At 38.0% G+C, this 15,459-nt stretch overlaps 1 protein-coding gene across 4 annotated transcripts in view; it reads left to right on the plus strand.

Moving 5' to 3' along the window:
• CCDC191 (coiled-coil domain containing 191) overlaps positions 1–15,459 on the plus strand; it is a 67,498-nt gene that overhangs the window by 26,656 nt on the left and 25,383 nt on the right. For 3 of the 4 annotated variants that reach the window (XM_081138734.1, XM_081138735.1, XM_081138737.1), the window contains exons 8-11: positions 2,001–2,191; positions 8,417–8,660; positions 12,883–13,340; positions 14,119–14,246. In XM_081138734.1, the coding sequence (XP_080994860.1) occupies positions 2,001–2,191; positions 8,417–8,660; positions 12,883–13,340; positions 14,119–14,246 (1,021 nt within the window). The remainder of the gene's footprint in view (positions 1–2,000; positions 2,192–8,416; positions 8,661–12,882; positions 13,341–14,118; positions 14,247–15,459) is intronic. The other variant, XM_081138736.1, reaches the window with a different exon arrangement.

The raw sequence follows: 15,459 nt of genomic DNA on the forward strand, positions 1-15,459 counted from the left end.
GCCCTTTGCTACATGAAGTTTAGCTTGGAAAGGTAAGTTATAATGATATCTGCAGTCTCCGTTTTGTAATGATGGTCTACAAATTAGTAAAATAGTACATGTAAGGTGCTTTGAACTTTACAGAGAAAAGGAATGTAGAAACCCAAGAAGGACACTATTAATAGTGTTATTGTCAAAGTGGATTATGTTTGTGCTATTTTTTCTTAGAAATATTCCAGGAGTTAAAAATCAGGTCATTCAAGAGAAATCTCTTAAATGAATCTGGTAAATAGAGAATATTTTCTTTTGACTATGGCACACAAGTGAACACTTTTTTTCATGCTGTATTTTGTGGGATAAACAGATGACAATGCAAAAAGCATACCCCCTCCACCTGGCAGCTGTGTCTCTTCCTTGTATGACTGCAGGATATCCTATATTCAGCAAACCTCTCTTCTCTCATTCCTCTCTTCCTCTCTTGTTCCACTATCTCTCCCTCCTTGAATGGAATCTGAGGTAAAGGTCCAGAAAATGTGCCTCGTTTGATATAATAGAAAGGGAACAAGGGCTTTTTAAAGTTTTCTGTGGTTTCTCCTGATGGGAAATGAAGATTTTGTAGTCTGTCTAAATGGGAATATGACTGGTTTCCTACATAGAAAATATTTCTGGCCAAGTGGCCTGTTTCTAAAAATTCTAGCATATACTCCCTTATGTTATTGGTCTTTTAATTTATATATTCTCTCTCCCTATAACACCTTAAAATCTACATCTTAAACAACTTTGCTCAGAGTTCCAAAATTCAAACACAGTGCTTACTAAATGTTTAAATAGTGAAAGATAAGTATTTTTATAAAGAAAGAAGCAGTAAATCAGGCTGACTCTGGGAAAGCTACCAAGTTCTCGATGCTGGTCATCAGGCATCCCTCATCCCTCCCACAAAGGTTACTTTCCAGTTTAGTGCTCCACACACTTAATAATGCTCCCATATTTGCCATTCGCATTTATGGGCCCCAGGCCCTTCCTTCCAAAGGCTCACAGCCTAGTGGAAATCAGTGAACAGGTGATTATAGTGCAGTATGTTAAGTGTCTTGACTGAAGAAAGCATAGGTTGCTCTGGAACACAGTGGAAAGGCACTGACATTTGGGAAGAGTGGTGAGTAGTAGGAGGGCTCCCTAAGAGAGGTGACTCCTGAAGTAGTCAGGCAGAGAGAGGACAGAAAAGGACAGCGACATTAGGATCACCATAGATAGAAAAGTGAAACAGGATGGTTGATGTAAGGCCAAGAGATGAAAGTAATTTGTTGTACTAGGAACATACAGTTTGCTGTGAAGATAGAAGATATAGACAAGGACTAGATCTCAGAGGTCTTCTTAGACTAGGGCCATGAGTACCACTCTAGGACATCCTTAGGGTCAGTAGACCTTGTCTGATTTATTGTCACATGTATATAGTGCAAGATTGCAAGCAGCCTGAGTAGTCTCTCTAGGCCTGCTCAACCAAGGCTCCAACGTAGTCAGTGGTAGCCCAGCTGAAGCGACCGTTTTTAGTTGTCTTGTTCCCAGGGACCAGAGAACCCATCCCATCCTTATGGGATCTCCCATCTTCATTTGTGCAGCGGAGTTAGTAATAGGAATGAGTTAAATGGTTAGTATTTTAAACTCCAAGACAGCCTGGTAGGTGAGATCCTGTTGGAAGCAGGTCTTTTAAGCCTCTCAAACAAGCCCTTTGACTTAGATCTTTGATGTGACTGTAACTCCAGCTCTGCATAGAACTGGTGCCTTACAATGAGGATTAAGTGTTTTAGTTTAAGTCATGAGGCTGAGTGCCTTAGTTGCATGACTTGAATATTTGTTGTCATTATTAGCATAAAGCAATTGCACCTGGCCTCTTTCCCTTCCATTAAGACAACAGTTCCTAGTTTTGTGAGAAAAAGTGTGCGGGGGAAATCTGAGGAGAGGGCTCTATTACCTATTAGAAACACTAGCGCTGATCAGTGATGTTCCAAATGTTTCCATTGTAGTGTCAGAAACGCTATTTCTCTGCCTGGCACAAGCTGATTCTTGACCACAGGATTAAGCTGGGGAAAGCTGGGTCCCTGTCCGACTGGAAGTTTCAACTGAAGGTCCTGAGGGCCTGGAGAGACTACACGAGATCTCAGAGGCTGGAGCGGGAGACACAAGCCATGGAGAATGAGCTCAGGGAAGAAAACAGGTACCATCATTTATACCATGAAAATCCTTCTAGTGTACTTATCTAGGACAGCTTTCCTCCCGAAGAATCCAGAAATGAACTCTCAAAACACTGTTCACTGGAACCATCTCATCTGCTTATAAAATGTGCTAATCACTGTTTTCCTATGTTGCATCCCAAACTAGAAAAATTTAATGGTAAATTATAAGCAAAAAAATTATTTGATTAAAATATTCAAATAATGTCCATGCTTTCCTTTTTAAAGGAAGCAAGTATAGTACATGCTTTTTCCCTTGTCCTCATTGCACTTGGACCATCTCACAATTCAAAACACAGAGCTTGGTTTATATGCCAATAACTCACATTGGTAGAAATCACTCTCTGCACATAGAATATTAATTAGGGACACAGGGAACATCCATCTGGGAGGGCAGACCTGCCAAGAGTGATTCCTCCCATTCCCCCATCTTTTGTTCCTCATCTTATGTAGAGGCTTTGACACCTTTATATCAACTCTTACTCTTATGAATGACAGAATTTGTCTTCAAATAAAACTTTCTTTGCTCCATTATCTTAAAATTAAATACATTCTGTTTTTTTTCATTTCCAATTTAACTTTGCATTCTTGAACCACAACCATAGAGGCAGAAGGGACAATTTGTTTAATTTGGGAGAGGGCAGTTCATGTTTTTATGTTTGCTCACTTCTCTACCAGCAACTCTGGTATTCATTCAGGGTGAAAAACTAAACAAATGATATATGAAAGCATAGTTATGTAGAAGAGAATGGCACTCCCTAGAGTTGTACAACCGCTTGACAGCATTAGGCCCTGGGGAAGGTACAGTAGGAGACTGACTAGGCCCTGGGGAGGATATGGTAGGAGACTGATGCATGGCTCCTTGTCCTCAAAGAACTCCCAATTTTGTGGGGAATACAAGATCCAGAAACAGTAGGGATACTGAGTAACATTATAAACTGCATAATGCATCCCCTTCTGATGAGACCTTAGCAGAGGGAAGTGTCGCTGTGACTGAGGGGGTTCCTACAGAGTTTTATTAAGAAGATGGGTCTTGCCCGGCCGGGCGTGGCTCAGCAGTTGAGCATCGACCTAGAATCCAAGAGATCAGGGTTCGATTCCCGGTCAGGGCACATGCCCGGGTTGTGGGCTCAGCAGCTGATCAGTGACTCTCTCATCATTGATGTTTCTATCTCTCTCTCTCCCTTTCCTTTCCTCTCTCTGAAATCAATAAAGATATGTTTAAAAAAAAAAAGAAAAAAAAAGAAGATGGGTCTTGAGCTGGGCTCTGCACAATAACTAGGATGTTTCTCAGTGGAAGTGGGGTGACAAGGTGATGGCATGGAGTGTAGCCATTCCAGATTGGCTAGAGATCATCAAGCGTGTAGTTGTAATATTCATCAACTTGCAAAAGGCCTTGAATGCCAGGACAAGCAGTTTAGATATTCTTTTATAAATAAAGGCAGATTCCTGAAGGTTTTTAAGCAGGAGGGTGACCTCATCGTTTTTACTTTCTAGAGTATGCTGGGGAAAATCTTCAGTCAAAAAAAAAGGTCAACATAACATAGAGAACTCTTCCATAATTCATTTCTAAGCTCTCAGGACCTAGTGAAAGATATAAGGGATTGGGATGATAGTCTAATTGAAAAAGGAATGGCTGAAAAAGGATTTGTTGGATAAAGAAGGGAAACTGGAGGTGTTATAAAAGGGAAGCAACATGAGTGAGGGCATAAAGGAAGTAGAAACTGAGATGTTAAAGTTAAAAGTGGCCTGTGAAATTTACATGCCAGAAGAAACTTATAGAAGAAAAATCTAAAGAACGTGAGATTCCATTCCAATTAAACTGTTTAAATATAAAAACACTAAATGGGAATTTCATAATAGCATAACGGGCCAATTTTTATTAAGATCTCAGAACTTTCTGTCTCATATCTGTGAATTATTTTCAGGTGTCTATTTTTAAATGTTCAGAATGGGTACTACTTTTTTTTACACTGCAAGAGATGGAAAGTATTTAACTTATAATAATGTTTTACTACAAAATTTTAGAGCAAAAATATCTTAGAGCAGAAAGACACCTCAAGGATTGTCTAATCCAGTCCCTCATTTTACAGATTATAAAAGACCCAGAGAGGGTAAACAACTATCTCTAGGTCATAAAGTTAAGCTAGTCCAGGACTAGATCCTGGTCTTTTTTGTACTGAGTCAGATACTTTATCCTATACCACACAACTCCTATGTTAAGTAGCTTCCAGGTGATGGTTCCCTAAGACCAATCATGTTTTTCAATTATATTGTAATTTACTTTAGATGGTTGCAGATGAAAAATAAGAGCAGTAATTAACAAATGACAAGTCATGCTAGAAACATGAGAAGAAAGGGTCTATTAGACATATACTGTACTTTGTGCTGCTTTCCTACAAATCCCTGACTCTGCATCTTGTTCTTTGTTCTAGAAATTGGTTAAGGATATTAAGTTGGATGGTTTTATTTAAAGAAGGTTGGGATGTTAAAGGTGGAGAAAAAAGCTCAAAGGTAGCTGCTGCAAACAGTAACCAAGAAATGTCAGTGGGATTGAAGGTGTGAGGTAGTCCCCATTTCCAGCATTCTTTTGGGCAGTCATTTATGGAGCCCCTCTATTAATCATGTTACATTGCCCTTCCCTCCATGCTCACCTGGGTACCCAAGTGAGAGGCCAGAAACTGAGTGGCATCTGAAGCTTGTAAAGCTCCTGGTATGTCTGTCAGAGATGCAGGAGGACAGGACTTGCATTATTTGACTCACTTTAAAGCCCTAAAACAGAACTGTTATCTCCCACCTTTTCTCTGGGGGCTACCTGGTGGATTATTGAATACATGAGCTTTTTTCATTCCTATTCCTACTGAAGCTGCTCATTCCAAATGCAGCTGTTTGCATCGTTGCTGTTTTTATGCTCTGCATCAGATCTTGGCATGCAATCAGATCACTAGTATGTGGTTATTTATTTGTCATTTGTCATTTTTCGTTATTTTTTTGATCATCATTTATCCCCCCCCATGCCCTCCTCCACCTTCACCCACCCCCCTTAACCCTCTCAGTCACCACACTGTTGTCCATGTTCATGAGCTCATTCTTTTTTCTCATTTTCTTTTCAAAATTTCAAGACACTCTTTAGATATCTAGAATTGTCCTAAGATAGTGTTATTACCTTAAAGGAAAATTTGTTCTATATGTTCAGGTTCTTTTATTACGTAGATCTTTATTTTTAAAAATTCCTATAGGATAGGTAGTATAGGGCTTTTTTAGGGTGACATCATTTTGAGAAGGAATCTGAAGCTTAAAACTTTCAGTCACTTGCCCAGTGTCCCATATATATAGTGTTCTGACTTCTAGGTTCTATAATACTCACCAACCACTAAGTGTCATTTGAGGTGTTGGTTCTAAGCATCATGGTTCATATTTAAATTCCTATTTAAACCTTTATTTTTATATCCTTAGGTCTTTAGAGATGGCCTTTCTCTGCATGCAGTTATATAATTGTGATGATTGGTTTATATATTCTTGCCAGAAATTCCTTGATTTCAGCTCGGAAACATACTGGGACAGGATGTTTTCCATGCAGGAATTCTCTCCTTCATTCTGTGATTATTTGGGGACTGTGTCTAAAACCATTTCTTTAGCCTAGCATTCCCAAGTAAATCTCATCTGGTTGAGCTTTTTGAGAAATTTAAGTGATTTTTCACTTTCAGAAATATTTATACTTTTAGTGCCATCTTTTTAAAAGAATAGAAATTAGTCTATCTGGAATATCGTTGCTCTGTTGAAGTGAACTGCAAGGACTCCGGGGTAGAACCAGCCTTGTCCCTGGATCTCTAACTTCTGTGTTTCCACCCTTCTACCTCAACCCACAAACACAGACTTCTTAAATAGACCTTCAAGTTGCCTGCACAACTGTTATATATAGTAGGCTATAAGCACTATAGTGAACATGCATTTTTTGGGTATCTATTTTCTTACTATTTGGTGTTTTTGTTATACTTACAAAAATATTTTTCTCTTTGCCTTCTCATAGTGTCCAAATAATCTCTTCCCTGAGTCAAAACCACAGTGTTGTTTTGGCTGTTAGGCTGTAAAAACATGAAATTAACACATCAGGTAAATTTCACACTCCTTTCTGAGCAGATTGATGTAAATCGAATTTCACATTAATCAGAGCAATGTACATCCTCTCTCCTGTGAAAATTTGTGATTTTCACTTAATTATGTAAAGTGCTATAGGGTTTTTGGAGCCTTTTTTTTTTTTTTTTTTTTTTTAAATATATCTTTATTGATTTCAGAGAGAAGAAAGGAGAGGGAGGGAGAGAGATAGAAACATCAATGATGAAAGAGTCACTGATTGAGCCCACAACCCGGGTATGTGCCCTGACCGGGAATTGAACCCCGATCGCCTGGATCCTAGGTCGACACTCAACCACTGAGCCACGCCCAGCCGGGCCTGGAGCTTTTTTCTTACCTGCGTTGCTATCTGATTTATTCTTATGTCTTCTAAAATTTTTATTTCAAGGTTATTCAGTCTCATAATAGATAATTTATTTTCATCAAAGTAAAATAAAATACAAATATTTATTACCACCTCTATTTTACTTTCATTACAAAAACCATCAGTCAGTCACCAAGTATTTATTGAATACCAATTAATTCATTAGGAAGAAGCAATTAAATATAATGAAAAGTGCTGTTAGCAGAGTTACTGTTAATGTTTATCCTGAAATTCATTATTTCAGTTGACTTTGCTCTCACTAGTTGGTTGTTTCACCCAACTCCTCTGACAGAGTCTATGACTCTGGAGTAGTCTTTTTCAAACTAAGTGTTTTAACGCATTAGTGGGTCCTGAAATCAAGCTCAAGATGAGCTATGTTTTTTAAAGAAATAGAACATATTACAACAGAAACACACGAGTGCATCTCTGGTAATAGGGTAAATATTGCTTGGTGAAACTTTTGTTTCAGTTATATATAGTTTTGTTTCATAAGTGCACACATAAACTTGTATATTGAGTCACAGTGTACCTTTTTTTCTTACTGCAGGTGGCAATCAAAAAGGTTTAAAAATCGCTTAAGTATTTAAGAACTGTAAATATGTTCTCCTGACACATTGACTTAAGAACTTAATGATTTTTTTTTATTATAACCCTTGAAAGTCCATGAGGAGAGTTAAGCATTATGTTTATTTAACAGAAATGGATATGCAAATAGTGTTATTGAGAACTTACTTGATTCTCCTTTACAAGATAAAATCAAATAGGTCTCTAAACAATATTAGCTTTTAAACTTCAAAGCTGACCCCTGATGTGACATAAGTTCCAAGCTCTATACCTCACTTCTTCAGGGGCAGTAATCACCCACTTACAGATAGAGCTCTGAGAACTCATGCCGCTTCCAAAGTGGCTCCTAATGGAGATTCCCGTTGGGAAGGGAATATAGCTGGCAGTTCCTAACTACACTCAGTCATGTCCCCTGACGTTTATGAAGTTTCCAGGAATTGAAAGGAGCTCCTCCTTAGAAGGAGAACAAACCAGAACTCCTACTAGACTGTGAGGGAGTTCCATGAGAGCAAGCCCCTGTCTTTGCCGCTCACACATGTCTAGTGTTTAGCAATTATCTTCACTAGGCCATCCTTCCTTCATTTAGTTTAGGGTTTGTAAATGAGTCCTTTTCAGAAAACCTGTCCCTGACCAAGCCCTCCTTTCCTGAGATCTACCTTCATAGTTTCACATTGACTTTTATAAGTTTTATACTTAATTGTTGACAATTCACTTCAGTTTTGTTTCTTTCCCTTCCTCCCAAACTTCTGTCTTCCTTAGTTTTCCAAGCATAGCTGGATATCTCCCTCATGCATTCATCTTTTTAAAAGTAGTTATTTATATACCTATTCTTTTTGCTCCTTCCCCTCTAAAAGCTCTCAGAAACGATTTTATGGTAATCAAAAAATGTAATATGTCTTTGTGGCATGATAGAACAGAACAGTCCATCTTTCTTCTGTGGTAATGTCTTGAGGTGCCAACGCCCTCTATGAGCAGACCCTTCGCACTGGGATTTTATAAAGCAATTCCATTTAGCTTAAATAAAAGGGTAAGCTGGAGCTACTTGGAGCATTTCTGGGACTCCTTTCGACTTGTGTTTCGTTTATATCACCAAGTAACAAGCTGTAAATGGCTTCTCTTTTTTTAATGGAAGTGCTTTGTTGCTTAGAAAACAACAACTGGCCACTGAGTATAACCGGAAGCAAGTTCTCCAGCAGCACTTCACAGAATGGCAGCACTGGCGTCGCGCAGAGGTCCTGAAGAGAGAGCTGGCTGTGACAAAGGGGGAAACAAGGAGGAAAATGGATGAGCTGTTGAAAGCAGCGGCACTGGGGAAGCTCAGTGCAGCCGCGTCATCGGGCGTCAGTCTACTTGAGGAGGCAGCAGCCATGGTGGAGCCACCTAAAGGAGAGGTACTTGGCTTTGCTTTTGCTTGGTTTTCCTGCTTATTACTCACTTGCATTTGAGCTTTGCACTTGGGCAGCTTGGGGTATGTTAGCCATTGTTAGGTTGCCTTGCCTAGGCTATCTAAAAGGTGAGAGCTGCTATAATGCACGAAGGTTAGCTTTCAATCGTTCATTTTCTTGAACTGCATCATTTTTTATTTTTTATTTTTTTTCTTATTAATCCTCACCAGAGGATATTTTTCCTTTTTAGAGAGAGTGGAAAGGAGGGAGAGGGAAGAAGGAAGGGAGAAAGGTGGAGAGAAGCATCAATGTAAGAGAGACACATCGATTGGTTGCCTTCTGCATGTACCCCAGCAGGGGCTGGCTATCAAACCTGCAACCCAGGCAGGTACCCTTGATGAGGAATCGAACCCATGACCCTTTAGTGCGCGACCGATGCTCTAACCACTGAGCAATACCAGCCAGGGCAGAACTGTATCTTCCTTTTATAATCACATGTAAACTTTGGTGTAGCTGAAACTTAGTAGGAACATGAAAAAGGGAATTTAAAACAACTTAGAGGAAGACTCCTTCAGGAACAGATAACATAAAGCCTTGTTTACAACTCTCGAACTCCTCTTATTTGATCGTCAGGCATTTCCTTCCTAAATGAGCCTTGTGACTTATAAGAGGGGAATGGTTGAGTTTTTATTTTTCTAGTGAGAAAAATCATATATATTAATTATAGCAATTTTGTAGGAGGAAGTGAGAGAAGAAAGAAAAGTAGCCTATAATTTTATCACTTGGCGATACAGTGGTACCTCGGTTTTCAAACATCTCCATTGACAAACACTTCGGTTGAGGAACGCCATAAATCCAGAAGTAAATGCTTCGGTTTCAAACCCGCCTCGGGAGTTGAACATGCCACATGGCTTCCGCTGAGGGCAAGATCCTGAGGCCTAGCTGTCCGCTCTTGATCCCTCAGTTTTTTAACATTTCAGAACTCAAACAGGCTTCCAGAATGGAGTTCATTCAAAAACCGAGGAACCACCGTAACTACCAGTAACAGATTGAAGTATAGCCATCTAGTCTTTTTTCTATTCAGGTATATGCAAATTTTTCTCTTCAATATTTTATTTAGCTTTACATTTTTCTTTTGTCAAGTCACTGAGAACATTAGTTTGCCATAACACAGGAAAACGAAGGCCATGTATTTTTCTTAATAATGTAATTTTTCTGTTTTGCTAAAAAAATTATTTTGCATTTTCATAATATAACAAGAATTTTTTATGTCATTAAGTCTTCTACAACAGTAGTTCTCAACTGAGAGTATACTGCAGAATCAGACCACTAAATCAGCATCTCGGAATAGAGCATCTGTATTTTTTAAAATTCTACAGGTGAACCTGATGAATACCCACTGGTTAAGGACTACCATTCCGTGCCATTATATTGTGATGGCTGTGTGATATTCTATCATAAACTCTAAGCTAGAATCTGTCTACTTCCTTCTCTATTGCTGGATATTTGTTTCCAGTTTATCACTATTGCAAACAAAGCTTCAGTGAACATCCTTGTAGCTAAATCTTTGCACAATCCATAATGCTTTGCCTTGGATAAATACCTAAAAATAGAATGCACATTTTAAAGACTATTACCAGATTGCTGTAAGAAGTGCCCGTTTTCTTGCCTGATAACATATTTTTTATTTTTACCAAGTTAACTGGTGAAATATTTTCATCTTATTGCTTCAACATTTGCAGGTCTTTTTTATTACCACTGAGGTTAAACATTTTTTATATTGGCCATTTACACATATATGTAGTATATGAAAATGGATATCGTAAGATAGATATATAGTGACTTGTCTCTTCATGCCCTTTGTCCATTTTTCTACTTGATTATATATCTTTTTCTTATTTATAGGAGCTCTTTATATTTTTAAGACTATTGATGCTTTTATTATTATATATTTTGCAATTTTTTTTCATTCTGTTCTTTGTCTTTTTGGTTTATTCATGGTGTGTGGTACTATATATAGTTAAATTTTTATAAAGGCAATCCTACCAGTTTTTTTCTTTCATAATTGCACTTAAGTTTTAAAAGCTCTACCCATCCATCTCCACCCCAGGCCCTTCCACCCCTCCACATAATGCTATTAAGTACTTAACTCAGATGTGTGAAATTAAATCGGGCACTAGAGGGTCCCCAGCCTTGTTTTTACCCTGACTACTGCTAGTTGGTTTTAATTTAAGTAGTTGGTTTTAATTTAAGCTTAGTCTCTCAGCAAAGGGGGATCATAAGGATGCTTATTGGGACTTATGTAACATTTTGGTCCCTTCCCCTAGGCAGTTTATCTACCTTTATGTCAGCTAGATAATTTTGTTTTGTTGAGACCCAGCAGAGTCTTCTATCTTAGGAAATAGCTGTGTGGAACCTTTTACCTTACAGAGTCCCACTGTTATTATCTTTAAATTTAAAAAGTCAGCAGAAAGTATTTTTTTCCTGTGTATAACAGAAAAATTACTAAAAATATATAGTTTATATATATATAAGGGTCTCCAAATCTCTGAAATAAAAAAAAAAAGAATTTATCAAGAAAGGATAATATTGTAAAAAAAAAAAAAAAAGAGCAAATGAAAATAAAGGGTTATAATAAGCCCTGTATTACTAGATACACTCTTAATCTTTTCCAGAGTGTAGCAGAGTATAACATGAACAAATGAAAATATAAAATCTTTAGTTAGGTGTTCATTAATTACACAATCATAAGAACTCATGTACCACAAACACATATATTATACTTTGAAATTTTTCAGAATGATCAGTTAGCTAATAGGTGATTTTCTCTAATTAAGCCAGATTGTTCAGTTCTGTTCTATTAAGTACAATCTGTACCAGTAAGCTTTTCTTTCTCTAATTTTCACCTTAAAAAGTTACCATGATAAAAAAAAAATCTTGTCGCTAAACTCAAGGCTTTTATAGCCTTGCTGGGTTAATAATGTATCATTACTACAAAGTTTAAAAGGGCCTAAAACATGTACCCTGCTTGATGCTAAATTACTTAAGCAGGTGTTCTCATGAATAAATGTCCACTGACATTTCTGAAATAGAAGGTTATTTTTAAAAGTATTTAACATGCCAGAGTTTCCACATACCACATCTTTCACTTCAGCCAAATCTATAGAAAACATTTCCATCTTCATGAAAAATATATTTGAGTACCTAAGTATGGCACCCTGTTAGAGCTAGAAGCTTCTAAGATATATAAGATAGTTCACAGTATTTTTCTCCTTATACCTCTGCAGATGACAGAATCAAAAACTGGTTAGACCTTATACCATGGCATCAAACCATTCTAGAAAAGACATTTTAACTAGGACATTATTTTGGCCAAGATAAATTTTTCTGATTAAAAATTCTGTTTCCTTTTCTTTTGACTGGAACTTGTAATTGTGACACCTCGGTCTGTTAAATGAGATTTAAATGATAAAGCTTTGAAAACTATTAAGCCATATGCTAATATAAAATATTAGGTAACATTATTCTTATGTAATACAGAGATTTATCTGATTATCCTGGGTTTGCCAATATTTCCCACAAATAGATTGTTTGGGAATAACTAGAGACTCTAAACTTTAATCCAGTCCTTAATCTTAAAATAAATAAATACCCTGTGATTAATTTACCAGTGGCAAGAGAGGCATTAAAAGAACTTTTATTAAAGAGCTATTATTATTAAAGAGCTATTATAAAGACCTATTATTGATTTGTAAAGGTATTCTTAGTTTTCAAACATTCTTGAGAAAGAATATATCCTTTGCCACAAAATTTTTAATTTTTTGCAAAATTCAGATTTAATTCATGTAAATGAAAATTCCTATAATATATATCTGGAGTAATCTTGCCTAATTCACAAATGAACTATCCAAATTAGAAATTTATAAGAGCACATTTCTCTGATTACAAAATGCTGTGGCCCATGTCAATGGTTTGTACAGATGTAGCCACTGTCCCCCCACACCCACACCCTGTTTTCCTTGCCAGCAGCAGTGCTCATTCTAAGAGTGGCTCTCAGAGCTAAGGCTGGTGGCCTGTAAGATAGCCAGGCAAGGAGCACAGGGCAACTCTGGCTGGGGTGCAGGGCGGTTGTACCATTGAGCAGAACAATGCTGACTAGATGAAGTTGGATTTCATCAGCACAGTCCTTTAAATAGATGAGCTATATTACCTTTTCCTTCTCTCTCAGGTGACTGCCATTCCCCTTTTGTGGGAAAAGCCTCCCTCAGGGAGCAATGGTTATATGCCTAGCTCCCACCTAGGAAGACCATCAGAGAGCATCTTGCAAGTTCCCCTCCAGAATGTCCCTCTGAACACATCTGACAATAAGCTGCACAAGACCTTGGATGTTGAGTCCTCCCAACAGCCTGACAGCAGTGAGAAGCTCAGAACCACCAGCCAGAAAGCAAAACCCACTTGCATGGGTCATTTCCACAACCGCCATGTCTTCCAGCAACAGCTGATTGAGAGGCAAAAGAGGAAACTTCAAGAACAGCACAAAACAATTCTGGAGCTGAAGGAAAGCCAGAGGCTGGAGAAGGCCCGGTGGACAGCAGAGCGCAATGCATCTGTCACTGACACACAGAACCTGCCACTTTCAAACCCCAGAGAAGAAGAACCAAAAAGAACCTGCCAGGTGCTTTCAAAGTATGTCCATTGTATCAGAACACTCTTTGGACTCATCATTTGGAATTTTTCACTTTGTGGCAGACAGGCTCCTGAACTTTGCCTAGCTTCCAGCCCGTGATCTCTGCTTTGCTTTTGTTGTGCACTCTCAGACCAAAGAGGCCCATGCATTGTGATTGGTACATGAAACATACAAATAGGTCTTTAAGGCAAGTGGCTGCCTAGAAAGATCCACTTACACAGTTACATTTGTATTGCAGCTATCGTTGTCTAGGAGCTCTGTTATTATACCAGTAAAAGAGAAAAATACGTTAGCTTGATTTATGGGTTTCTGATTATATTTAGTGCTGAGAAGCCAGGTCAGACAATACCAGGTCCAAATGGAGCAGCCTCTGGGGCTGGCCAGTTACCTAGCTTAAATTTATAGTTGTTTTGTATAAAAGTAAACATTTTTGGGCCTGGAATAAGAGTCCAAATTTCTTAAAAGCCATTTAAGATGTTTTCAGACATGTTTGAGACATACTCTATCTGTGTGACAAATGGTAGGATAAGAAATAAATGACACCTATTGATTTGAAGCACCAGGGTGAGAGTCAGAGTGCCTGACTCACACTATAGACTCAGCCCAATCACTCAGCCTTTCCATGCCTTATTACACCAATTTATCTAAAGGGTGTAATAATGTGTGGTTATCTCAGAGAAAAAGGATTAAAGTTTTTAAAATTCTTTGAGTTCCTTAGGTGCAAGGGCTTTGACTGAAGCTGGTTATTGGTCTGAATTGGTTTTTTTTCTTTTCCAGTTCCCCTGTTGCTTCCCCTGTTGCTTCCCCTGGGACTACTGAAGGTAGTAAAAGCGACTCCCGAAATGATCTTTCTGGACCCAGAAGGAACCCAAAGAAGCTGATGGCACCCCATCCCATACTTAAAGGCAGGGCTGTCTTGGTTTGTCCTTCATGGTGGTTATCTTCCCTTGTGTAGTAGAGTGTGCTGGGACTGAATTTGGGCTACTCTAGGGTTTTGAGGCTTAGCAGAATCTGGTCAGTCTAAGGTGGGTGGACATGTGAAAAGTGGAACACACCAGAGAGCTCCACAACATTTTCCTGCCTTTTCTGCCACACTTTTGGTCTTTGCAGCCAATACAAAAAAGAAAAATTTCTGAGAGGTGTATAATTTTCCTGTAATTTGAGGTTTGTATTGTGATTAAAAAAATGGGACAAATACACAAATGAGAAAACTCAAAGTAGCTGCTAAGAATAAACATTGATAAAGATCACCTATCATTGTACTTTGTTAACATTAAAATATTCATTAATTTATAGCAACTTAAGTTAGCATATTATTTTATAATGAGTTGTGCCTTGATGAATCATTTTTAGTAATGAAATCTATAAACCACACATTTTAATTTAATATGATTTTTGATAACATAGAAACCGTTATTTACACCAAACAATACTGTTGGAAGAGGAACATTCCTTAGAACCCACCTAATAAATCTGCTGATTGTTTTTACTTTATGTGGTGTTAGGCACTTTGACAATTAGATTGTGTTTTGTAAATTAGATTGTGTTTCACCTGTGGCAAGATTGTTGCCCTAACAAGAACTGATGTCATCTGAAGGACACTGTGCCCAAAGTTCCTATTAATTAGCAGTCTTTTGTTGACTATACCAGGACAGCAGTTTATGCCATCTTTATCCACTGAGGATGATCAAAAAATGCCATTTGGTGTGATTATTTTTTTTATTTGATCAAGGAGTTAGCATATTTTAACACCCCAGGCTACTTTTCAAGTTGTCTTTAATGACTAGCTCCAGAAGAGATGGGAAAGGGCATATTACCAGAGGCTCTGCTTCTCAGGGTTCTCTCTTTAATTCTCTAGTCTGTTTCTGCCTCCTTATCTGTGGCACCCCCACTATTCTTTTTCCAACAAAGCAGACACTTAATATCTGTGAGACATAGCCTGGTGAGTTTGTTGTTTATTAATTCTTAAAACATGAACTTAAATTTTCTTCCTCTACAACATGGCACAAGGAACTGAAAGTAACCATTGGCTGGCTTGAGTGAGCAGAATTTGGTACTCCTCCCACCCATGCTCCTCTTCCTATGAAAGTCCTGACTAATGACAGTCATATTATCAGA

Source organism: Miniopterus schreibersii (assembly GCF_964146895.1).
Source record: "Miniopterus schreibersii genome assembly, chromosome: 5".
Taxonomy (NCBI): domain Eukaryota; kingdom Metazoa; phylum Chordata; class Mammalia; order Chiroptera; family Miniopteridae; genus Miniopterus; species Miniopterus schreibersii.